Genomic DNA, 27,890 nt, shown 5'->3' on the forward strand with positions numbered 1-27,890 from the left:
AACTGAGTGGTAAATATTCTCCTGACCCGGCTCCTGTTCTGCGGGTTGCCGGTGTTGATATAGCAAACCCACTAGATGTTGCCAATGAAATTGGCAATCATCTGGTCCGTATTTCTCAGGGACTCCATCTATGCCCCTCATTTCTTTCCTCAAAGTCTGCCAGAGAGTTAGCACCCTTGGACTTTTCTTCTCTCAGAGAAGAACAGTATAATGTGCCTTTTACACTTCAAGAACTGGAGGCAACACTCTCAGCTTGTCGATCATCGGCAGCTGGGCCCGACGACATTCATATTCGTATGCTACAACATTTACATCAGTCAGCCCTTGCAGTCCTATTACACCTTTACAATCTTATTTGGTCACAAGGAGTTCTTCCACAGCTGTGGAAATCCGCCATTGTTCTCCCTTTCCGCAAACCAGGCACTACGGGACATGAAACCTCCCACTATCGTCCCATTGCTCTTACCAGTGCAGTTTGCAAAGTAATGGAACGTCTAGTAAATAGACGTTTAGTGTGGTATTTAGAGACACACAACAGTCTCTCCACTCGTCAATATGGCTTTCGTAAGGGACGTTCTACCATAGACCCCTTACTGCGCTTGGATACGTATGTTCGTAATGCCTTTGCGAATAACCACTCAGTTATTGCCATATTTTTTGACCTTGAGAAGGCATATGACACAACTTGGAGGTATAATATTTTAGCCCAAGCCCACTCCTTAGGCCTTCGAGGCAATCTACCATCCTTCCTTAAGAACTTTTTAACTGACAGGCATTTCCGTGTTCGGGTTAATAATGTGCTCTCCCCGGACTTTGTCCAAGCTGAAGGTGTCCCCCAGGGATGTGTTCTGAGCACAACACTTTTTCTCCTTGCTATTAATGATTTGGCCTCTAGTCTTCCATCAAATATTTGGTCATCACTCTATGTTGATGACTTTGCTATTGCCTGTGCAGGCGCTGACTGTCACCTCCTTACAGTTTCTCTCCAGCATGCAGTCGACCGTGTTTCCAATTGGGCCACCACACATGGGTTTAAATTTTCCAGCACTAAAACCCACCAAATCACTTTCACTAGACGCTCTGTCATCTCTGATCATCCTTTGTACCTCTATGGCTCACGTATCCCTGAACGTGATACAGTCAAGTTTCTGGGCCTCCTCTTTGATCGTAGGTTATCCTGGAAACCTCACATTACCTCTCTGAAGGCAACTTGTCACAGCCGGCTGAACCTTCTTAAAACCCTTGCTCATCTTTCGTGGGGAGCTGATCGTCGAACCCTCCTTCACCTACATTCCACCCTTATTTTATCGAAACTTGATTATGGTGACCAGATCTATTCAGCGGCATCTCCTGCTACTCTCTCTAGCCTTAACCCCATTCATCACCAAGGATTACGTTTATGCCTTGGTGCTTTTCGCTCTTCCCCTGTCGAAAGCCTCTATGCAGAAGCGAACGTTCCATCCTTATCCGATCGCCGTGATGCCCATTGCCTGCGCTACTATGTACGCTCTCATGATCTCCGCAATCCTTCCATTTATAGAATGGTCACTGATATTAGTAGACATTCTTTATTTGTTCGCCGCCCCTGCTTACTCCGTCCCTTCTCTCTTCGCCTTCATTCGCTTTTGTCTTCTCTTCAACTACCACCTTTCTATGTACATGTAGCATCTCACTTTTCCCTACCCCCCTGGGAGGTCCCAGCTGTTCGAGTCTGTTCTTTCTCCCTCCCTTGCTCGAAAGCCCAACTGTCTACGGTCGCTTCCCGCTCTCTTTTTCTTGACCACTTTCACTCTCATTCTCATGCCATTGCTGTGTACACAGATGGCTCTAAGTCTTCTGACGGCGTAGGATTCGCAGCAGTGTTTCCGGACAGCGTCGTACAAGGGCATTTACTATCTTCAGCTAGTATTTTTACTGCTGAATTATATGCCATCCTTACAGCACTTATCCGTATTGCATCTATGCCTGTGTCATCATTTGTGGTTGTCTCAGACTCCCTTAGTGCTTTACAGGCTATACAAAAATTTGATACACCTCACCCCTTAGTCCTCCGTATCCAACTTTGGCTACGCCGCATCTTTACTAAGCATAAAGATATTGTTTTTTGTTGGGTCCCTGGTCATGTTGACGTACAGGGCAATGAACAGGCAGACACTGCTGCGCGGTCAGCAGTACATGACCTACCAGTTTCTTACAGAGGTATTCCATGTACGGACTATTTTGCTGTAATATCTTACCACCTTCACACCCGTTGGCAACAACGTTGGTCTACTATGCTCGGCAACAAACTTCAGTCTATTAAACCGAGTATAGGTTACTGGCCGTCTTCTTATCACCAGTGTCGAGGTTGGGAGACTACTCTCTCCCGTCTTCGCATTGGCCATACTCGTCTTACTCATGGATATCTCATGGAGAGGCGTCTTGCTCCTCTCTGTGAGAATTGCCAAGCTCCATTATCAGTCAGCCACATTCTGTTGGACTGCCCACTTTATCAACGAGCACGCAGAATTTACCTCTGTCGTCGTCTTCGCCCCGCTGCTCTCTCTTTACCTTCCCTTCTCGCTGATGGACCCACCTTTCATCCGGACTCTCTTATTGACTTTTTGACAACGACTGACTTACTTCACAAATTCTGATACTTTCAGCCCTTTCTACTTGTATCTCTTGCTACCCTCTACCCCCGTACTATCCCCTGCCCCGCTGTTTTCTGTAACCTGCTGATCATCCCCCCTCCCTCCTGCCATCCAATTCCCTTGCTTCCTTCCCTACCCTGCAGCGCTGTATAGCCCTTGTGGCTTAGCGCTTCTTTTTGATTATAATAATAATAATAATAACAATGATCATGTGATGTTCTTTGTAAAAAGATAACTCTGGCCTCCAGGAGGTTATTAGTTATTATAAAAAATGTAATAACTATTTTATTGGTTTCTTAATGAAACTATAATTTTACTACATACTAAGTAAGTGTAGGATTATTTTTTAATCAAAATTTTTAATAAAACAATAGTATACTTTTTTGATCAGCTTCAGACTGTCATTCTGAAAAACAGAAGCTTCCATGAAGTATCCTAGTTTGTGACAGAGGAGGGTGTTAACTCCATGAAAATGAGGTAACTCAATAGACAACACCTGAGAGCCAATCAATATGACAGGAGTGACTGACAAACCCCTAGCCTTAAATAGCTGCCAGTTCATGTAGGTATTCAACTCATTAAGAAAGATTTGGATTCCTTCATACAATAAACCTTCAACCCAAGGCACAGAACAGGAATTGCAAATGTGGAACCTCAAGAAGACCAGTAGTTGATTATTGCTGAAACATTTCTCTATATGTACAGTAATTTTTTGTTAGCTATACACAAAGAAACCAAACTAGATTCTGCCAGTCATTGGGTATCTTTGTTGCCTTTCTTGAATGGTAATGCATATTTTGTAGCATGATTGCATCTTTTTTGATGTGCTGCATAAAAAACAAGGATTAAGAAAGATATCACTGTCAATAAGTTACTGTGTATTTTCTAATGCTCTATTACTAAGCACAGAGAATGCCTCCTTCATCAATATTCATTGTACAAAATACTTCTTACTGTACTTTAGATGCAAGATTGTCACTACTGGTTAATCAAATCTGGAATTTTGCTTTGTAAAATTAAATACCATACAAGTTGCTATTATGAAAAAATCGCATCCTATGTGCATGACTGGTTAAGTCAATCGAGTGATGTCTTAAATAGTTGCATACACCATACAATAAAATTATTACCTATTTTCCATGACAAGTGAAATAACTTTGTCTTCAAAACTTAAATCTATTAGCACGTCTGAGATCCATTTTTCAAAATGATGTGTAAATGCATTAAAAAGAACCTACTGTACATAAATAATATTTTTTTAATAGTAATTTATATATATATATATATATATTTCATATGGATAACTGGATTAACAAAATTATACTTACTCAGTTACTATATCCCAAACATCACATAAATATTTTAATTACATAACTGCCATACAGGCATATAAAAAAACAAGGGCAATATGTTAATTACTGCATAATAACAATCAATTTGACAATAGGTCCTCAGACAAATGCAAGGTGTAACTATATTCAGAAAAGTGCCACAAGTTTATTTCACATTGTATAAAGCTGTATCAACTATATTGCAGACAAGAACTACAAAATTTGGTGAAAAAATTTTTATTCATTCATTCCTTCTGTGAAGCTGTGTTAACTTCTTCACTGACAGAGACTATAAAAATGAGGTGAATGTGTTTTTGTTTTTTTTGTGAAGCTTTATCACTGACAAATACTACAAAACTGGGTGAACATTGTCTATAAAATACGATAGCAGAGACCACAGCTGTATCGACACGTGCAACATATGACTAACACATAAGAGACATTAAAGATCATGAAAAATTTGGCAGTTTTTGGGACAAAAAAAGGAAGAGCTTCGAATGCCAGTTCTCCAGCTTCATAATCTACCTGTAAAAAATGTTTATAATTAGTACAAATAGCAATGTTAAATTATAACATTTTCCCACTTCTTGCACATCAGAAATCATACATTACAATGAGTCTCTCAATAAGGGGTTAATGTTAATTAAATAAATGTATACTATATTTATATTTACTGCCACCAGCAACAAGAGGAAATATAAACATTTTTGAGGCTTTTTTTTTTTACCTTTAGGAAATCTTCATTTCTAAGAGATTAAAGAGTTCTAAATGGGAATCTGAAGGTGAAGAAATTGGTTCTCATGCTAGGCAGATGTGTAGGAAAATGAGAAGTGTGCATTGCATTTCTCAAGTTTTTCTATCTTCAATGTTGAGTTATATTATGTTTTCCCAAAACATGTTCATTTGTCAAGGTCAGGAATACTGTTCTGTATATTGCCTATAAAGCCGATCTCTTCACTCACGGTTGAATTATTTTCCTATTTTACTATAATTCTCCAAGAGCTTTTATCATTCCAACCATATGTTAGTTTTATGCCTGGTATGACTCTTTAGAGGAATAAATAATAAAAATTGAGTTGTTGAGGTGTAATTTGGGCATTTAGAAATAACTAAGAGGGTTTGTAAATCTAGAGTGAAAGGAGGGGTATGGATCAATACAAGAAAGGGCTGAAAGGAGGTGGTAAAGGAAGTTATGAATGCTAAGAGCTTGAACATCCCACAGACATGTGTAAGCATGTTACATTGGAGCAAGTGGAAATTGGTTTTAATGTATCGGTAAGTTAATATACATATACAAAGGGACTCAGGGAAACCAGTTAGCTGGACTGGAGTCCAGCTAACTGGTGCAAAAACAGTGCACATACAAAAGGGCTCTGCATATATAGCACTCTTTTTGGTGTTCCACATTTGTGTTGGCTTTCAACTGAGCCACTGTTCTTTATGATCACTGCTTATACCATTTTTCTGCCATTTTTATACAACAGTTGTGTAAGGGAAGGGTGAATTTTTAAATGCCTAGCTGTACTAAGCACAAAGTATGATGGTGTAAACATGTTGTCAGGTGTTTTAAACACATTCAATAATGAAAAAACTGCTCTAATCCACCCACTTGCAATTTTCACTTACAGTACGAGGTTGGGAACTTAAGAGCTATATATACGGGGCCCTCTACATTTTTACAGTTAACATTAGTGGACATTGTAGGTAGTAGGTTGGTAGACAGCAACCACCCAAGGAGGTACTACCATCCTGCCAAATGAGTGTAAAACGGAAACCTGTAATTGTTTTACATGATGGTAGGATTGCTGGTGTCTTTTTTTCTGTCTCATAAACATGCAAGATTTCAAATACGTCTTGCTACTTCTACTTACACTTGGGTCACATTATGCATACATGTACAAGCATATATATACACACCCCTATGGGTTTTCTTCTATTTTCTTTCTTGTTCTTGTTTATTTCCTCTTATCTCCATGGGAAAGTGGAACAGAATTCTTCCTCCGTAAGCCATGCGTGTTGTAAGAGGTGACTAAAATGCCGGGAGCAAGGGCCTAGTAACCCCTTCTGTATAAATTACTAAATTTAAAAAGAGCAACTTGTTTTTCTTATTGGGCCACCCTACCTTGGTGGGATACAGCCGGTTTGTTGAAAAAAAAAAAATTAGTGGACATGTTTGTCTGCTTTGCTAAACATTATTTAATGTGGATATATCATCAACACTATCCTCAAGGAACCAACGTGACCTTTTCTTCCCTCACCAACCACTCTCACATCGATAGCTTCTACTATTCCCTTCACTTGATAGCCTGCCTTATGTAATCTAATGATCTGCACACCTGTATCTTATGTCAGTGACTTACTCCTGCCCACATTAATTTGTCTATGGCCAAATATGTCTTAGCAAACTCAGCACTCAAGACCACATGGTGCATGGAGACCAATGACACAATCAGTCCACCACACAAGCCTAAAAGACCCTTAGGACCTTAGTAAATCCGGAGACATCCCACTGCATGTTGCTAGGCCAGTTTATCTTTTTTGTCTCGCCAAAACTCCTACCAGGGAACGACATTACTTTCGTCATTAAAGTATGCCAGCTGCCTCCACCCAGCCTGATTTAAGATGAGCACTATATCAAAGAAATTTACACCTACTTACCGGCAAAGTGTAGCATCAATCTGTGTAAGTGAAGGAAGTGCTAGTTTGATTTTGCGACGGTAATTAGGGTCCCGCTGTAATGGATTTCCCTCTAGATAAACTGTCTGTAAACCTTTTGCGTTTTCCAGCTGCTTCAAGTCATTCCAATCATTGATCTGGTTACCATTAAACTGAAGAGAGATAAGAGTGAGTATTAGCCACAGAAATATTAAAATAAACACTAACCTCCTGATTCACAGGCCCTGTATATTTGCAGTATGATTATTGTTTACACAAAGATTTCCAAATTCACACCCAATCAACTCGAGTATTGAATGTTACACGAGTTCTGTTTCATCCCCTACAAGCAGGACAACTCGTGCACGAGTCAAGAATAGCTATCCATAAAATAAATTTTATTTTATTTTGTTATGAAGAAATGTTAATAGGAAGTGTACCAGAATTTAATTTATTTATAAAATACCATGTAATTTAGGAGGAACACTAGGACCACAGAAAATGTGACTTCATAAATAGCAAAATCACATATATATGTACAAGGGCTTACTGTACATGACTCACTAAATGTGGGATTGAGGAAAAAATATCACATGAACAGGAAAGATTTAATAATGAAATCATGTTCTAGGAGGATATCAACATAGTCTTGCATTTGGTAGCCCATGGCCTGGTGGTGGTGAGGGTTCAAGTTTGATTCCCGGCAAGGGTTGAAACATTGGGCATGTTTCCTTACACCAGTTGTCTATGTTCGCTCATCAGTATAAAATGGGTATCTGGGTGTTAGTCGACTGGTGTGAGTTGCCTCCTGGGACAAAAATGATTTAATCTGCTTGAATTGCTTTCTGTAGTAGTATGTCACTGATGTCAGCTAGGCCTGTATACCTTGAACATGTACTTATAAAAGATATTATCATCAATTTTTAAATAGCAATAAAATATACAGTGGACCCTCAGTTAATGATGCCATCGGATAGCGATAGAATCGGATACCGATACGTTTTTGCGTCAAAATATTGGCTTGGCTAACAATAAAAAACTCAGTTAAGGACATTCGTCTAGAACGTGTCTGCGCAGTTTGAGCCGCCAGGCCACTCCAGTGTGCCATTGTTTACAAGCCACTGCGGACGATTCCATGCATACATGCAATACATTTTGCATTATTCCATTGTTTTTAGTGCTTGTAACTGCTAAATAAGCCACCATAGGCCCAAAGAAAGCTTCTAGTGCCAGCCAGCCCTTTGGTAAAGGGCTAAGAGAGAAGGGAGAATGTGCCTTTTTCAGTGATCCTGCAATATGTATGATACTAAAGCAGCAGGAGTCTATAAAGGGTATAGCAGCAGCCAGCGATAAAGTGTAGCATTAACCGTAGCAAGTAAGTTAAGCGATTAATCGATAGAAAGAGACAGCATGAACCTAACTCCTCCAATGTTGTTGGAGTTATGTAGGGCGACTGACAACACTGCCATCTCTACCGCCTCCCTCCACCACTATGTACGGCTTATGCTCTCAGTGGCCCTTATACACCCAACAGCAACAACACAGCAACACTCGTGACATACTTAATGATGTATTTTATTCATTCTAGAGTATTAATAACATGGAAACATGACATATATTGTTTATTATGTCATATTAGATAAACTGTGCTAGATAAATAAGCCGTAGAGCTGATATTAGTGTCATATTGAAGGACTATCTTGTCTCCTCCAACACAATTCCTAAAATACGCCAGAAACAGACCTCTCTGGAAAACTTTTTTGAGTGACAGGGGTCCAGTGGCTCTCGAGCTGGTCCTAGTGGCATTAAAAAACAAAGGAAGAGAGTAACCCAGGATAAGGACTTGGTACCTGAAGTCTTTATGGAGTGGGATTCCCCTTCCAAACAATTGTAAACTCCTCTATCCTCTCCCCTCCTCCTGTCTTCCATACATCACCATCTCTTCAATAAAGGTAAGTGTGATATTATTGTTTTATTCTTCATGTATCATTGTTTTCTGTGTAGGAAAATGTATATTTCATGTAAAAAAATTATTTTGTTTAATACTCTTGGATGTCTTAAATGGATTAATTGGATTTCCATTATTTCTTATGGGGAAAATTAATTCGGATGATAAAATCGGTTAAGGACAAGCTCTCTGGAACAGATTAATATCCTTAACTGAGGGTCCACTGTACATAGCAGATAAAAATGGTGTATAAATTTAAAGAAAGTGAACACAAGAGTACAAAAACCACTACAGAAAACTACAAAAAATACAAGTTTATTTTTATTACTACCTTCATAATTATTAGGTTTGGTAAACACGTTTCAATGCTGATTAAAAAAAAGGGCCATATATATGTAGATAAATTTAAAACTTACCCAGAATTCCTCTAGCTCAGAAAGATGATTAATGTTTTCAATCTTTTTAATTCTGTTGACAGCCATATCCAAGGTCTGAAGTTTGATATTATTGTCAAGACCTTCTAGTGCTTCTATGCCATTATGAGAACAGTAAAGCTGTTCCAGGTTGACAAGACGACCAAGACCTTCAATCTTGGTTATTCGGTTACTCTGAAAGTACAATTTTTTGGCGTGAGTAATGAATCTTTTCAATATTTCTAATTACTGGTCTGTCTCTATCAATATCTTGACTATGTAGTACAGCAATCACTGCACAGCCATAAAAACAAAAAAATGCACCCATGGTACTAATACACACCCAAACCCTTTCCCCCCTTCTCTCCTCTCTCCTCCCTCCCTCACACATACAAAACATCTTAAGCAGAATACAAATTTTTAATCTTCTTATTGATCCGAGAGAAGCTCACAACTGCTTGAGGTTTGTTTTACAGGTTAAAACGATAAAATAAGAAGCATGAAATAATAACCAAATTACTGATATTGTTCAGCATTTTATAGCTTTAATATTCTGTAAATATATGTAGACTAATCTTGCTAAAACTATTTTGAGACATTTCAAACATCTTTAAGTCAAAAGATATTTCATTCATTAGACATCATATAAATTTGTTAAAGAGAATATCATATGCTTGTTAGAGCATTTACAGGGAGACTTTTTCTTTATGAAACAAATAAAGCTAAGAGTTAAAAACTAGTTACAAACAATGGTGTGAATGTAAATCTGGTCTCTGATGATAATGCTGCCGATTTTGAAGGTTTCATTAAAAACTCACCATGAGATTATGGATGAATTAATGACTCATTATCTACCAGAAGTCATTCCTGATATAATTCATCAAGATACTCGCGTCTGAAATGAATATGACAACAATCTTCGTTGTATGCACTCCAATGCATTTGCTATACATCCACTCCATAATATGAAGACCAGAACTGTGTTGCATAATCTAAAGCGTTACCAATGATTTACAAAGCAGCAGAATAACCAAAGGAGTCTGTTCCTTTTTATCTCCTATGAAGATAAGCTGAAGGCACTCAATTTGCACTCTCTGGAAAGGTGCAGAATGTGGGGTAGGGAATATGATTAAACTATTGGTGTATGAATGGAAAGCCAGATTAAATACACAGACATGATTAAAGTGGATATAAAGGGAATATATTTAAAGGGGTTTGAATGCTCAGAGGCTTGTATGAGTGTTAGAATTAAGTGGAAGCTAGTGTTTTTTTTATGATTCAATGTGCTGTTGGAATGTGAGCAAGGTGGCATTTATGAATGAATTCAGGGAAACCGGTTAGCCAGACTTAAGCCCTGGAGGTAGGAAGTACTGTACAGTGGAACCTCATTACTCAAACAGCTCTGTGCTCGAACAATTCGGTATTTGGTAAAAAAAAATCACTCGGTAGTCAACCGTTTGCTCAGCACTCGACCAAACAAACATGACCTGTCAGAACTTCGCTGTAAACTATTTCATGTTTCTTGGCATTTTTTAAATTATTTGTATGAATAAGTCACCATGGGGCCTAAGAGGGTTAGTGATAACAACTAACCAAAAATAAAATTGGTCGAGAAAAATTCGTTCTGTACTTGAACAGCCTTCTGGAACCAATTAAGTTTGAGTGCCAAGGTTCCACTGTATACAGCCTCTCCTCACTTAATGACAGAGTTCCATTCCTAAGACCACGTCAGTAAACAAATTTTTCACTAAGTGAGGAGCATACAAAAATAGTAGTGGGTTTGTGTCAACCACCTTTTATACTGTTTTAATGTCACCTTTGCACCATTTATAACATTTCTGGTAATTTATAAATGTTCATATAGTAGTGCGCTGTATACTGTAATAAACAGAATAGAGGAAATCAGCTCTAATATTCATTATTTAGGTATGCATACTAGTCAGAGAGCCCGTTGTAAGTCCGGGTTGTTGGTAAACAAATATGTCAGTAAGTGAGGAGAGGCTGTAGTGCTTTAATTCTGAAGGAGAGGTAAGGATGTTGCAATTTGGAGGGTCTTCTGAACTGTGGTGTCAGCATGCTTCTGGCAAGACAGTGACTGAATGAATGATTCATGAAAGTGTTTCAGGTCACCCTTCCTCAGTAGGAGACAGCCAGTGCTGAAAACATTAACTCAAGCAACAGACAAAAGTTGGAAAAATTACATTTATGAAGGATATAGAAAAGCACTGGTTTGACAACAGCTATTGATGAGTGAAACAACTTCTAGGGTAGCTTTAAATATAAGTTGCACAAATAAATGAGTGTGAAGGGTTGAGTTTAAGAAGCTTGATCTATGTTCAAGAGCATAACAGCATTCTGAATAATGTTCGTACAGAAGTGGTAAGTAGTACTGCATTAATATTATTCATATTGTGTTTATTTTTAATGTTGTTTAGTCCTCTAGAGATTCTGCTAAGTGTTTAAGCTGGGATTTCAGTCAGGTGTTACACCCTAAGCCCGAGGAGTTCATGATAACTGGACACGACAGTAGGACTATAATAACTTTTTTTTAATTTGCAAGATAAATAAAAATATCTGCTGTATCAAGAAACATAAAAAATTTCCAGTACTGCCTATCAAAAGTACATCACTCACCTGTACACCAAGTATCTCAAGGTTGATAAGCGAGTCCAGATTCTGTAACTTCATTATTTTGTTCTTACCCAGGAAGATGCTATTTAAATTTGTCATTCCATCTAGGTTTTCAATGACCTGTTGACAGTCAAGCAATCTAGTTTTATTAAATTTTCAGTAATACAATGTAAATATTTATCAAAAATGTTAAAATTCCTATTTCAGGATAGGCTGAATCTATTTATATATCTATTCTTTTACTCTGTTTGCAGCCTCTACCCTCTTATTCCACTCATATACTCTCTCTCTCTCCGTTCACTGGTCTGTAATAACCCAGACTCACTCTCTCTACAGGTCCATATTAAAATACTCTATCCCTAATTGTTCACCATCTTTTATAAGTGAAAAATATCAATGATGACTAAGTGAGGCTAATCTGTCTTGTGCCAAAGCACATTCTCCTGCAAATCACCAGATGTGAGGCAATTAGGTTTGGTCCAAGGAAAGGGAGGGTAGCTCCAATTCTATGAATCAAGAGCCCTTTACTAGCATCAAGGTACCCCCCTCCCCTGGAGTTTACCCTCAAAAGTTTTTTTTTTTCAACGAACCAGCCATATCCCACCAAGGCAGGATGACCTAAAAAGAAAAACGCAAGTTTTTCTTTTTAAATCTAGTAATTTATATTGGAGAAGTGGTTACTAGCCCCCTTGCTCCCGGGATTTTAGTCACCTCTTATGACACACACATAGATTATGGAGGAAGAATTCTTTTCCACTTCCCCATGGAGGTAACAGGAAATAAAGAACAATAACTATTGAGAAAATAGAAGAAAACTCAGATGGGTGTGTAAATATATATATGCATGTACATGCATGTGTAATGTGACCTAAGTGTAAGTAGAGGTAGCAAGATACACCAGGTATCCTACAAGTTTATGAGACAGAAAGACACCAGCAATCCTAACATCATGTAAAACAATTACAGGTTTCTGTTTCACACTCACTTGGCAGAATGGTATTACTTTCCTGGGCGGTTGCTGCCTACCAACCTACTACCTAGGAAAGTGTAGCTGTCTTTCCCAAAGTAATGGCCAATAAAAGAATCTTTACTAATTCAATACCCTTCCTGTGTTAAGGCAACTATATTAGTTAGTTTTTTTTTTTTTTTTTTTTATCACACCGGCCGATTCCCACCAAGGCAGGGTGGCCCGAAAAAGAAAAACTTTCACCATCATTCACTCCATCACTGTCTTGCCAGAAGGGTGCTTCACACTACAGTTTTTAAACTGCAACATTAACACCCCTCCTTCAGAGTGCAGGCACTGTACTTCCCATCTCCAGGACTCAAGTCCGGCCTGCCGGTTTCCCTGAATCCCTTCATAAATGTTACTTTGCTCACACTCCAACAGCACGTCAAGTATTAAAAACCATTTGTCTCCATTCACTCCTATTAAACACGCTCACGCATGCCTGCTGGAAGTCCAAGCCCCTCGCACACAAAACCTCCTTTACCCCCTCCCTCCAACCCTTCCTAGGCCGACCCCTACCCCGCCTTCCTTCCACTACAGACTGATACACTCTTGAAGTCATTCTGTTTCGCTCCATTCTCTCTACATGTCCGAACCACCTCAACAACCCTTCCTCAGCCCTCTGGACAACAGTTTTGGTAATCCCGCACCTCCTCCTAACTTCCAAACTACGAATTCTCTGCATTATATTCACACCACACATTGCCCTCAGACATGACATCTCCACTGCCTCCAGCCTTCTCCTCGCTGCAACATTCATCACCCACGCTTCACACCCATATAAGAGCGTTGGTAAAACTATACTCTCATACATTCCCCTCTTTGCCTCCAAGGACAAAGTTCTTTGTCTCCACAGACTCCTAAGTGCACCACTCACTCTTTTTCCCTCATCAATTCTATGATTCACCTCATCTTTCATAGACCCATCCGCTGACACGTCCACTCCCAAATATCTGAATACGTTCACCTCCTCCATACTCTCTCCCTCCAATCTGATATTCAATCTTTCATCACCTAATCTTTTTGTGGGGGTGATGAAAGATTGAATATCAGATTGGAGGGAGAGAGTATGGAGGAGGTGAACGTATTCAGATATTTGGGAGTGGACGTGTCAGCGGATGGGTCTATGAAAGATGAGGTGAATCATAGAATTGATGAGGGAAAAAGAGTGAGTGGTGCACTTAGGAGTAGGAAGTACGCTTGAAATATTTTAGCTGGTCTTGAGTTCTAAAGATGGCAGGTACAGTGCCTGCCCTCGGAAGGATGGGTGGGAATGTTGTGAGTTAGAGGGTCATTTGAATTGTTATGTCCATTTACTCTTGATAAAAGAGCTATTGAATGAGTAATGGTAAATGTGTTTCCTTATCTGAGTTACTTTACATTGGTGGGAAATAACTGATAACCTTTTTTTTATACACCTGTATGCTGGTTTGGAACTCTTTGAAACAGTTACTACATACACAGAAACAACAATTCAAACAGATACTACTGCATCAAGATTTCAAGCCTTTCTAATACTAACATCCTGTTCCTCACCCTTATTTTGTTGTCCCCAAGTTCAAGTAGTTCCAGGTTTCTTAAATGGTTGACATTTTCAATCCGTGATATCTTGTTAGCACACAAAAACAGCTTCTTCAGGTTGGTTAGTCCCTCCAAGTTCTCAATTTTTCTAATTCGATTGAAAGAGATATCAAGAACCCTAGATGGGAAAAAAGAATCCAATCAATCATAATGTATGAATATTATCAATTTAGGTTGTTAGTTAGAGATGTAAATCAATGTTGGAAGACTGCCTAGTTTGAGAGAAAATTATGAAGTTCTGGAAAAGGTATGTATTATTTATGAATGCAATTTCAATGTGTACAGTAGAGGTTAGTTACATTAGAAGAATGGATGAAAAAGAAGTAAAAACTTACTGGTGGAACGGTAAGGTACAAATGTGAATAAGAAATAAAAAATTAGGATGCTAAGGATTTTTGAAATGCAAAATTTTTGCAAATAATAGAATGTGTGAAGGTACTGTCAAATCTCCCTGTATATAACTAGATAGAATAAATATATATAGTGAACAGGGCAGGGAGAACTTAAAAGTAACAACCAATAACAGAGCTGCACAAGGAAAGGATGAGCAAAAATTAACAATACAGTATGTTGAAAGCTGTAAAGAATCTTTATAAGGGAAGTGAGGCATATGTTATATGCAGAAAAGAAGAATGATATGTGCGTGTGTGGTGATTTTGCATTTGATACACAAGGGGCTGTAAGACAGGTAAATGCAAATGTTTAGAAGAGATATAGTTCTGAGAAATAACAAAACTGATTCAAGGTGGGAACTGTCACAATGGATGTTTGCAGAGAAAGATGAGCTGCAGAAGTTGGTACTGTGGAAGAATCTCGAAGGGTGTGCAAAATGAGGAAGTTGACAAGAGACTATTAGACAAGAACAAGATGGTGAGAACAAGCAGAATACTAAGAATGAAACAGATGTCAAAATGGAAGAAAAAGACATTCAAGGCCATGAATGTACTGGTATGAACTCATACACTATAGGTAAAGTGAATCAACACATGGTTCTATGAAAGATGAGGTAAATTACAGAATAAAGGAAGAAAAGGAAGTTGCAGGAATGTTGGAGAGTTCATGAAGAGACAAAAATGTCAATGGACGCAAAAATGGGGATGTACCGGAGAACTATGGTGGGGATGATTTTTTATACAAGTATGAAAAATATAAGTATAAAAAATGAATAAACATGCAGACTGTGTAATTGTGAAAAGGTTATATAAATATGGGGTGAATGGAAAGTGATGCAGTAGAGCATTCAGAGATGAATTGGAAGGATGGTTTGAAATGAACAATGCTAGGTAAGTACATGGGCATTTAGTAGACATGTGTAAGTGTATTAGACTAGAATGACTGAGATTTGTCATACTGTTGGAATGTAATAGTCAATGTATATACAGATTGCAAAGATGAGTAGTGGGGGGGTTGAAGAGGGTTGGAATAGTTTTAAAAATGCAGTATTAGAATGTGGGGCAGAAGTTTGTGGTTATAGGAGGGTGAGGGCAGGAGGAAAGTGGAGTGATTGGTGGAATGATGAAGTAAAGGGTGTGATAAAAGAGAAAAAGGTAGCTTATGAGAGGTTTTTACAAAGCAGAAGTGTTATAAGAAGAGCAGAGTATATGGAGAGTAAAAGAAAGGTAAAGAGAGTGGTGAGAGAGTGCAAAAGGAGAGCAGATGATAGAGTAGGAGAGGCACTGTCAAGAAATTTTAATGAAAATAAGAAAAAATTTTGGAGAGAGTTAAACAAGTTAAGAAAGCCTAGGGAAAGTATGGATTTGTCAGTTAAAAACAGAGTAGGGGAGTTAGTAGATGGGGAGATGGAGATATTAGGTAGATGGCGAGAATATTTTGAGGAACTTTTAAATGTTAAGGAAGAAAGAGAGGCAGTAATTTCATGCACTGGTCAGGGAGGTATACCATCTTTTAGGAGTGAAGAAGAGCAGAATGTAAGTGTGGGGGAGGTACTTGAGGCATTACGTAGAATGAAAGGGGGTAAAGCAGCTGGAACTGATGGGATCATGACAGAAATGTTAAAAGCAGGGGGGATATAGTGTTGGAGTGGTTGGTACTTTTGTTTAATAAATGTATGAAAGAGGGGAAGGTACCTAGTGGTTGGTACTTTTGTTTAATAAATGTATGAAAGAGGGGAAGGTACCTAGGGATTGGCAGAGAGCATGTATAGTCCCTTTATATAAAGGGAAAGGGGACAAAAGAGACTGTAAAAATTATAGAGGAATAAGTTTACTGAGTATACCAGGAAAAGTGTACGGTAGAGTTATAATTGAAAGACTTAGAGGTAAGACAGAATGTAGGATTGCGGATGAGCAAGGAGGTTTCAGAGTGGATAGGGGATGTGTAGATCAAGTGTTTACATTGAAGCATATATGTGAACAGTATTTAGATAAAGGTAGGGAAGTTTTTATTGCATTTATGGATTTAGAAAAGGCATATGATAGAGTGGATAGAGGAGCAATGTGGCAGATGTTGCAAGTACAGTGGACCCCCACATAACGATCACTTCCGAATGCGACCAATTATGTACGTGTATTTATGTAAGTGCGTTTGTACGTGTATGATTGGGGGTCTGAAATGGACTAATCTACTTCACAATATTCCTTATGGGAACAAATTCGGTCAGTACTGGCACCTGAACATACTTCTGGAGTGAAAAAATATCGTTAACCGGGGGTCCACTGTATATGGAATAGGTGGTAAGTTATTAAATGCTGTAAAGAGTTTTTGAGGATAGTGAGGCTCAGGTTAGGGTGTGCAGAAGAGAGGGAGACTACTTCCCAGTAAAAGTAGGTCTTAGACAGGGATGTGTAATGTCACCATGGTTGTTTAATATATTTATAGATGGGGTTGTAAAGGAAGTAAATGCTAGGGTGTTCGGGAGAGGAGTGGGAATTGACACAGTTTCTTTTTGCTGATGATACTGTGCTTATGGGAGATTCTAAAGAAAAATTGCAAAGGTTAGTGGATGAGTTTGGAAATGTGTGTAAAGGTAGAAAGTTGAAAGTGAACATAGAAAAGAGTAAGGTGATGAGGGTATCAAATGATTTAGATAAAGAAAAATTGGATATCAAATTGGGGAGGAGGAGTATGGAAGAAGTGAATGTTTTCAGATACTTGGGAGTTGACGTGTCGGCGGATGGATTTATGAAGGATGAGGTTAATCATAGAATTGATGAGGGAAAAAAGGTGAGTGGTGCGTTGAGGTATATGTGGAGTCAAAAAACGTTATCTATGGAGGCAAAGAAGGGAATGTATGAAAGTATAGTAGTACCAACACTCTTATATGGGTGTGAAGCTTGGGTGGTAAATGCAGTAGCGAGGAGACGGTTGGAGGCAGTGGAGATGTCCTGTTTAAGGGCAATGTGTGGTGTAAATATTATGCAGAAAATTCGGAGTGTGGAAATTAGGAAAAGGTGTGGAGTTAATAAAAGTATTAGTCAGAGGGCAGAAGAGGGGTTGTTGAGGTGGTTTGGTCATTTAGAGAGAATGGATCAAAGTAGAATGACATGGAAAGCATATAAATCTATAGGGGAAGGAAGGCGGGGTAGGGGTCGTCCTCGAAAGGGTTGGAGAGAGGGGGTAAAGGAGGTTTTGTGGGCAAGGGGCTTGGACTTCCAGCAAGCGTGCGTGAGCGTGTTAGATAGGAGTGAACAGAGACGAATGGCACTTGGGAACTGACGATCTGTTGGAGTGTGAGCAGGGTAATATTTAGTGAAGGGATTCAGGGAAACCGGTTATTTTCATATAGTCGGACTTGAGTCCTGGAAATGGGAAGTACAATGCCTGCACTTTAAAGGAGGGGTTTGGAATATTGGCAGTTTGGAGGGATATGTTGTGTATCTTTATATGTGTATGCTTCTATACTGTTGTATTCTGAGCACCTCTGCAAAAACAGTGATAATGTGTGAGTGTGGTGAAAGTGTTGAATGATGATGAAAGTATTTTCATTTTGGGGATTTTCTTTCTTTTTTGGGTCACCCTGCCTCGGTGGGAGACGGCCGACTTGTTGAAAAAAAAAAAAAAAATATATACAGAGATGGAAAATTTACCTGTTGTGAATTTATGGAAACTGAAAAATACAAGGCATGCTCTCAGAGAGTAGCTAACGATTTTATTAATTTTATGCTAATCAGTAAATGCTACTTATAAAGTGCCTGATGAATGGAAGGAAATCAAGATTGATCCACGGAAAAGGGGAGTTATCGTTTTTTTCCCAAAAATAAGTCTCGAAAATTTACCCAGCATCTTGGAGGCAGAAGTACCATTTATCTTTTTTTCCAAAATTTAACCAGTCAAAATGAAGGGGAAGGGGGGCTCCTCAACCTCAGAGTGTCTTGTTTGCCGTTAAATATGTTTGCTCAAATTCCTTCAAAATCATTCCTTGAAATGATTAATATAATGTAAACTTGGAACTATAAAATACTGACTAATCCTTGTATGAATATATCTACCAAGTGCAGTCATTTACCATTAACTTTTTCACATATAATATATAATAAACATACAATATTACTGTGTTTCTTCTTTTTCGGGTTACCCTACCTCGGTGGGAGATGGCCAGTGTGTTAAAAAAAAAAGTTATGTACTGTATTGTAATCTGGCTAATTCTACTTCAAGCCCAAGACATAATCAACATAAATAAAATTCATATAAAGCAAACTAACATTAAGTACTTGGTATCCAATAAACATCAAATTATACATAATACTTTCTCAACAATTTACAATGATTACTGTATAGTAAAATATAATAAACCCTCAATTAATGAGATATTATATTAACTCTATTGAGTAACTGCAGCCATAAAGTCATAGTGTTAAAATGTTCAATATTGTGCACCATAAAGCATAAAAGAATCAGCACTGGTGTAAATGTACTTGCAAGTTTGTGGGAGCCTGCACAGCAGAAGTTTTCCAACCCACACTGGGCACAGCACCATCCCTTCTCACACTGCCACCCATATTGCATTTTGGGATATTGGCAGTTTGGAGGGATATGTTGTGTATCTTTATACGTATATGCTTCTAAACTGTTGTATTCTGAGCACCTCTGCAAAAGCAGTGATAATGTGTGAGTGTGGTGAAAGTGTTGAATGATGATGAAAGTATTTTCTTTTTGGGGATTTTCTTTCTTTTTTGGGTCACCCTGCCTCGGTGGGAGATGGCCGACTTGTTGAAAAAAAAAAAAAAATTTATTAAGCAATTTTGAATTTTTTTTTCTCACCCCATCTTATCTCTGGATATTTGCCAGGGACCCAAAAGGAATACTAGTGATGCTAAAGGTGCTAAAGAGAGAAATGGGAATCTCTGACAGAATCAAAGGAAGTTGACAATTTAGAAATGTTTAGAGGTAGTGCATGTATAATGGAAATGCCCACTCTTTTGGCGAGAGAAAATAAGTTGTGCAATGACTTGTGCAGACTGTGATGTGCTAAGCAGAATGAAAAAGATGTGTCAATACAGCAAAATAAAAGGAAAAAGTTTCTGAATGTGTGGACTGAGGAGAAAACAAGAAAAGGTTCCCTAAAGGCACCTTCAGAACAATACTGTACATGTTTAGTGCTGGATGGTTTGAAAGTTTTATTAAGAGGCATAACTAACTTCCCAGTGTAAGGTTAGCGGTAGGAGTGCATCAGCTATCAAGTTGCCATGGGAAATGTCCCAAACAAGTGTTTAATCCTTTCACTCATGTAGATCTACATTATTGATGCCAGGGTCCTGCATGTAGATCTTTGTCATGAGCTCAGGTAAGTTGTGAGGGGCAAATTTTGGCCTAGATATGAGAGAATGGGTCTGTGCAGTGAGTGTGCATGATATAAAAAAATAAAAAAAAACTTCTACCCCACATGGGGCATCATGGGAAAAGTAAAACTCTGACCTTGTGTTTGATAAAAGCAAATTTGAGGTGCTTGCTAGGATGGTTTTTTATGGCTTTATTGGCTGTTCTTTTATCATTTAATGAAATGGAACACATACTACTGAAACAGAGATGATTTTTGTTGTTTCCAGGACCAAAAATAGCTTGTAATCAGCCTCAAAATAGCAGAAATATTTGATTTTTACCAATTTTCCTGATAACAGGCAAGGCTCCCACTACATCCCAATCTGTTTTTATGGGCTTTTACTAGGCCTGATTAAATTATTGGGACACTGTAAACCATGACCAATAATTCCTGGTTATATTTTATCTAAGAAAAAGGACAAATCTTCAAATTTTTTGTGTGATGCATTCAAAATGGAAGGCAAATGTAAAATAGGAGAGGACTGGGGACATGATTAATGAACAGAGGAAATGCTGTTTCAGTGCTTGGAATGTCTACAGTGTTTACTTTGGACTTGTTAAATTTGATTTTTTAATTTTGCATAAAATTAGTTAAATTACCAACTCCTATGCACTTTATAAGGCATTTCTGATAGTTAAATGGGCAGTATCTGGTGCAAAATAGCTAAAAACATTGTCAAACTGAGCAATGGCTTTAAAATAGGACTCAAAGTCGGCAAAATCGACAATGCATAAACTACACCCAGACCGGTAACTTTGTAATTCCATAAGTTTTCCATCAAATTTCTTATTTTTTGGTGTCATTACCTTTAGAAAAGAAAATCTTTACCATTTTAGAAACTTTTTTTTTATATGTGGACACAAGGTGTTAATTTTGAAGGTCGGGATGGTAAAAGGGTTAATACTGACGACACAGAACAAAGTCAGAAGTGCCTGTTATCAAGAACTTGCATCAGCAAGCAAGAAAAATTTGCACCTAGTTTCAGGGCAGCTAAGGACTGTTTCGGCTTGCTTCTCTATGATAATGCAACAAGCGATTTCAAGTGCAAGCCTATGTTAAATTTATGAAGCAGAGAATCCAAATGCTTTAAAAAATCAAACAAAATCTGTTTGCCTGTTATTTGGTGGTCTAACAAGGTAGCATGGATGATTTTATTTTATTTCTGCAATTAAGATGTACCTGTCCAGAAACAACTTTGCATTCAACGTTCTCTTTACTCTTGAGAATTTCCATTGTCATCCTGAAATCTTGCAGTCTGTTGATCCAAATGTGAAGGCTGTATTTTTACCTCCAATATGAAGTCTTCAACATAGCTATTGTCCATTGTTAAGACATATAAGTGCTACTGCCCAGGCAATGAAAAAACTTATTGCAGCATTCGATGACAGCTCTAAGACTGGCATGTCAAGAGTTCTGGCATAAATTTAACAACCTAGATGCACCTGCACACCTCAAGGTGTTAAGAAATGAAGTGGCCTAATGAACCACACATGCAGGCTCAAAATAATTATAGCCTTCTTTTTTTTTTTTTTTTTTCAACAAGTCGGCCGTCTCCCACCGAGGCAAGGTGACCCAAAAAAGAAAGAAAATCCCCAAAAAGAAAATACTTTCATCATCATTCAACACTTTCACCACACTCGCACATTATCACTGTTTTTGCAGAGGTGCTCAGAATACAACAGTCTAGAAGCATAAACATATAAAGATACACAACATATCCCTCCAAACTGCCAATATCCCAAACCCCTCCTTTAAAGTGCAGGCATTGTACTTCCCATTTCCAGGACTCAAGTCCGACTATATGAAAATAACCGGTTTCCCTGAATCCCTTCACTAAATATTACCCTGCTCACACTCCAACAGATCGTCAGGTCCCAAGTACCATTCGTCTCCATTCACTCCTATCTAACACGCTCACGCACGCTTGCTGGAAGTCCAAGCCCCTTACCCACAAAACCTCCTTTACCCCCTCTCTCCAACCCTTTCGAGGACGACCCCTACCCCGCCTTCCTTCCCCTATAGATTTATATGCTTTCCATGTCATTCTACTGTGATCCATTCTCTCTAAATGACCAAACCACCTCAACAACCCCTCTTCTGCCCTCTGACTAATACTTTTATTAACTCCACACCTTCTCCTAATTTCCACACTCCGAATTTTCTGCATAATATTTACACCACACATTGCCCTTAAACAGGACATCTCCGCTGCCTCCAACCGTCTCCTCGCTGCTGCATTTACCACCCAAGCTTCACACCCATATAAGAGTGTTGGTACTACTATACTTTCATACATTCCCTTCTTTGCCTCCATAGATAACGTTTTTTGACTCCACATATACCTCAACGCACCACTCACCTTTTTTCCCTCATCAATTCTATGATTAACCTCATCCTTCATAAATCCATCCGCCGACACGTCAACTCCCAAGTATCTGAAAACATTCACTTCTTCCATACTCCTCCTCCCCAATTTGATATCCAATTTTTCTTTATCTAAATCATTTGACACCCTCATCACCTTACTCTTTTCTATGTTCACTTTCAACTTTCTACCTTTACACACATTCCCAAACTCATCCACTAACCTTTGCAATTTTTCTTTAGAATCTCCCATAAGCACAGTATCATCAGCAAAAAGTAACTGTGTCAATTCCCATTTTGAATTTGATTCCCCATAATTTAATCCCACCCCTCTCCCAAACACCCTAGCATTTACTTCCTTTACAACCCCATCTATAAATATATTAAACAACCATGGTGACATTACACATCCCTGTCTAAGACCTACTTTTACCGGGAAGTAGTCTCCCTCTCTTCTACACACCCTAACCTGAGCCTCACTATCCTCATAAAAACTCTTTACAGCATTTAATAACTTACCACCTATTCCATATACTTGCAACATCTGCCACATTGCTCCTCTATCCACTCTATCATATGCCTTTTCTAAATCCATAAATGCAATAAAAACTTCCCTATCTTTATCTAAATACTGTTCACATATATGCTTCAATGTAAACACCTGATCTACACATCCCCTACCCACTCTAAAACCTCCTTGCTCATCCGCAATCCTACATTCTGTCTTACCTCTAATTCTTTCAATTATAACCCTACCGTACACTTTTCCTGGTATACTCAGTAAGCTTATTCCTCTATAATTTTTACAGTCTCTTTTGTCCCCTTTCCCTTTATATAAAGGGACTATACATGCTCTCTGCCAATCCCTAGGTACCTTCCCCTCTTTCATACATTTATTAAACAAAAGTACCAACCACTCCAACACTATATCCCCCCCTGCTTTTAACATTTCTGTCATGATCCCATCAGTTCCAGCTGCTTTACCCCCTTTCATTTTACGTAATGCCTCACGTACCTCCCCCACACTTACATTCTGCTCTTCTTCACTCCTAAAAGATGGTATACCTCCCTGACCAGTGCATGAAATTACTGCCTCTGTTTCTTCCTTAACATTTAAAAGTTCCTCAAAATATTCTCGCCATCTACCCAATACCTCCATCTCCCCATCTACTAACTCCCCTACTCTGTTTTTAACTGACAAATCCATATTTTCCCTAGGCTTTCTTAACTTGTTTAACTCACTCCAAAATTTTTTCTTATTTTCATTAAAATTTCTTGACAGTGCCTCTCCCACTCTATCATCTGCTCTCCTTTTGCACTCTCTCACCACTCTCTTTACCTTTCTTTTACTCTCCATATACTCTGCTCTTCTTATAACACTTCTGCTTTGTAAAAACCTCTCATAAGCTACCTTTTTCTCTTTTATCACACCCTTTACTTCATCATTCCACCAATCACTCCTCTTTCCTCCTGCCCCCACCCTCCTATAACCACAAACTTCTGCCCCACATTCTAATACTGCATTTTTAAAACTATTCCAACCCTCTTCAACCCCCCCACTACTCATCTTTGCACTAGCCCACCTTTCTGCCAATAGTCGCTTATATCTCACCCGAACTTCCTCCTCCCTTAGTTTATACACTTTCACTTCCCTCTTACTTGTTGTTGCCACCTTCCTCTTTTCCCATCTACCTCTTACTCTAACTGTAGCTACAACTAAATAATGATCCGATATATCAGTTGCCCCTCTATAAACATGTACATCCTGGAGCCTACCCATCAACCTTTTATCCACCAATACATAATCTAATAAACTACTTTCATTACGTGCTACATCATACCTTGTATATTTATTTATCCTCTTTTTCATAAAATATGTATTACTTATTACCAAATTTCTTTCTACACATAGCTCAATTAAAGGCTCCCCATTTACATTTACCCCTGGCACCCCAAATTTACCTACTACTCCCTCCATAACATTTTTACCCACTTTAGCATTAAAATCCCCAACCACCATTACTCTCACACTTGATTCAAAACTCCCCACGCATTCACTCAACATTTCCCAAAATCTCTCTCTCTCCTCTACACTTCTCTCTTCTCCAGGTGCATACACGCTTATTATAACCCACTTTTCACATCCAATCTTTATTTTACTCCACATAATCCTTGAATTAATACATTTATAGTCCCTCTTTTCCTGCCATAGCTTATCCTTCAACATTATTGCTACTCCTTCTTTAGCTCTAACTCTATTTGAAACCCCTGACCTAATCCCATTTATTCCTCTCCACTGAAACTCTCCCACCCCCTTCAGCTTTGTTTCACTTAAAGCCAGGACATCCAGCTTCTTCTCATTCATAACATCCACAATCATCTCTTTCTTATCATCTGCACAACATCCACGCACATTCAGACTTCCCACTTTGACAATTTTCTTCTTCTTATTCTTTTTAGTAATCTTTACAGGAAAAGGGGTTACTAGCCCATTGTTCCCGGCATTTTAGTTGACTTTTACAACACGCATGGCTTACGGAGGAAAGATTCTTATTCCACTTCCCCATGGATATAAAAGGAAAATTAATAAGACCAAGAACTATTAAGATAAAATCAAAGAAAACTCAGATGAGTGTGTATAAATAAATGTGTACATGTATGTGTAGTGTGACCTAAGTGTAAGTAGAAGTAGCAAGACATGCCTGTAATCTTGCATATAGCCTTCTGTGGTGAATAATTTCAGTGTTTTTTCTCAGTAATGAGTCAGGTCCAGGAAACTGCCTCTGGCAATGATTATGAGATGTGAGGACCTTGAAGATATGCCTGAAGATGTTAATGAACTTTTAGAAGAGGGTGAAAAACAAAGTGTAGAAGAACAAACTACTGAAAGACCTCAATTCTCAGTTAGATTCCATGTTAATGATAAAGTTGCAGACTTTTTTCATCAAAGAGGACTCTGGAACACCTAGAAGTGTTACTCCTAAGCAGTGTCTGAAGCAACTGATGATGCCTTATCAGCTGTTAACCCTTTCAGGGTCCAGAGGCCAAATTTCAAAGTGTGCACCTGTGTCCAAGAATTTTCAAAAAATAATTTTGTTATTTTTTTCTTATGAAATGGCAGAGAATCTTTTTCTGAAAATAATAAAACAAAAATTATGAAATTTGATGGAAAATTGACAAAATTATGCTCTCGCAAATTTTGATGTGTCAGTGATATTTACACACCGGAGATTTTGCCGACTTTGACTCCCATTTTAGGCCAATTACATTATTCCAGTCAACCAAATTCTTAGCTATTTCACTAGTATTACTTCTATTCTATCGATTGAGCACAAGAATTTGCCAAGTCGACTGTTTCAACTACAAAATAAAGTGATCGAAAATTGGTAATTTGGCCAATTTAATGAAAAGTTCAAAATACTCCAATTTCAAAACAGAGTCCAGAATAAACAATGCAGGCATTCCTGGCACTAAACTAACATTTCCTCTGTTCATTAGTTACGTTTTCAGGCTTTACTAATGAATTCCATTTTGATTTTTAATTCACATAATGAATTTTTATTCAAACCAATAAGTAGAAGATTTACTGTTATGCAATATTGTAATAATTGTATAAATAATATCACTACATTTGTGAACGTATATTAGACCCACCAGCAGGCGTGTATTAGACGTGTGAGGTCATTTGTTTACTCTTGAACATCAGCAAAAATTTAACATTTCTGCTACATTGAGCTCAGTTTCAAGCCATTTCCAGTGCTAAAACCAATCAAAATCATCTCTATTTCTGTAATATATCTTCCATTCTATCAAATGAGACCAAGAAATCGCAAATACAACTATAAAAACATACGAAAAAACACTGCAAAGTCGCTGTTTTAATAGAAAATTACGGTTTCATTTTTTCTCTCATTATGCACTATGTACTGCAGAATTTGTTTATGTGGTGCACACATACCACATAGATGTATTCTCTTATATCTAGGCCAAAATTTACCGCTCACAGCTTATCAGAGTGAGCTGAGCTCATGACATAGATCTACGGTTTGGACCCTCAACGTAAAGCCGTAGATTTATGGCACGGACCCTCAAAGGGTTAAAAGCACTGCAGGGTAAAATAGACCAAACATACATTATGGAATACCTCACCAATACAATACAATTATCAACTACTGAAAATCTGCATCCACATCAACACAAGAACCACAGCCTAACCCTAATAGGTTCACATTAAGCCTCTCCATGCACTTCCATGTCAACAAGGAATGACAACTGGAATGTACAGGTATTTTGAACAAGGTAGAATTTCGTAAAGAGTTGTCTGGGTAGTAGGTTGGTAGACAGCAACCACCCAGGGAAGTACTACCGTCCTGCCAGATGACTGTGAAACAGAAACCTGTAACTGTTTTGCATGATGGTAGGATTGCTGGTTTCTTTTTCTCTCTCATAAACACGCTAGATAACAGGGATATCTTGCTACCCCTACTTACACTTTGGTCACACTTCACAGACACGCACATGCATATATATATATATATATACATACACAGTAACTTTTTGCTGAAAATACTGTGCTTATGGGAGATTCTAAAGAAAAATTGCAAAGGTTAGTGGATGAGTTTGGGAATGTGTGTAAAGGTAGAAAGTTGAAAGTGAACATAGAAAAGAGTAAGGTGATGAGGGTATCAAATGATTTAGATAAAGAAAAATTGGATATCAAATTGGGGAGGAGGAGTATGGAAGAAGTGAATGTTTTCAGATACTTGGGAGTTGACGTGTCGGCGGATGGATTTATGAAGGATGAGGTTAATCATAGAATTGATGAGGGAAAAGAGGTGAGTGGTGCGTTGAGGTATATGTGGAGTCAAAAATCGTTATCTATGGAGGCAAAGAAGGGAATGTATGAAAGTATAGTGGTACCAACACTCTTATATGGATGTGAAGCTTGGGTGGTAAATGCAGCAGCGAGGACACGGTTGGAGGCAGTGGAGATGTCCTGTCTAAGGGCAATGTGTGGTGTAAATATTATGCAAAAATTCGGAGTGTGGAAATTAGGAGGTGTGGAGTTAATAAAAGCATTAGTCAGAGGGCAGAAGAGGGGTTGTTGAGGTGGTTTGGTCATTTAGAGAGAATGGATCAAAGTAGAATGACATGGAAAGCATAAATCTATAGGGGAAGGAAGGAGGGTTAGGGGTCGTCCTCGAAAGGGTTGGAGAGAGGGGGTAAAGGAGGTTTTGTGGGCAAGGGGCTTGGACTTCCAGCAAGCGTGCGCGAGCGTGTTAGATAGGAGTGAATGGAGACGAATGATACTTGGGGCCTGATGATCTGTTGGAGTGTGAGCAGGGTAATATTTAGTGAAGGGATTCAGGGAAACCGGTTATTTTCATATAGTCGGACTTGAGTCCTGGAAATGGGAAGTACAATGCCTGCACTTTAAAGGAGGGGTTTGGGATATTGGCAGTTTGGAGGGATATGTTGTGTATCTTTATACGTATATGCTTCTAAACTGTTGTATTATGAGCACCTGTGCAAAAACAGTGATAATG

General features: G+C 38.4%; 1 protein-coding gene across 5 annotated transcripts in view; it reads right to left on the reverse strand.

The window, feature by feature from the left end:
• Positions 1-3,494: 3,494 nt before the first annotated feature.
• The window catches only part of sds22 (protein phosphatase 1 regulatory subunit sds22), a 48,491-nt gene continuing 24,095 nt past the window's right edge, over positions 3,495-27,890 (reverse strand). For all 5 annotated transcript variants that reach the window (XM_070102910.1, XM_070102907.1, XM_070102906.1 and 2 more), the window contains 5 exons: positions 14,157-14,319; positions 11,615-11,731; positions 8,984-9,175; positions 6,623-6,792; positions 3,495-4,489 (listed from right to left, as the gene is read on the reverse strand). In XM_070102910.1, coding sequence (XP_069959011.1) covers positions 4,486-4,489; positions 6,623-6,792; positions 8,984-9,175; positions 11,615-11,731; positions 14,157-14,319 — 646 coding nt within the window. In that variant the 3' untranslated portion in view covers positions 3,495-4,485. The remainder of the gene's footprint in view (positions 4,490-6,622; positions 6,793-8,983; positions 9,176-11,614; positions 11,732-14,156; positions 14,320-27,890) is intronic.

Source organism: Cherax quadricarinatus, chromosome 5 (assembly GCF_038502225.1).
Source record: "Cherax quadricarinatus isolate ZL_2023a chromosome 5, ASM3850222v1, whole genome shotgun sequence".
Taxonomy (NCBI): domain Eukaryota; kingdom Metazoa; phylum Arthropoda; class Malacostraca; order Decapoda; family Parastacidae; genus Cherax; species Cherax quadricarinatus.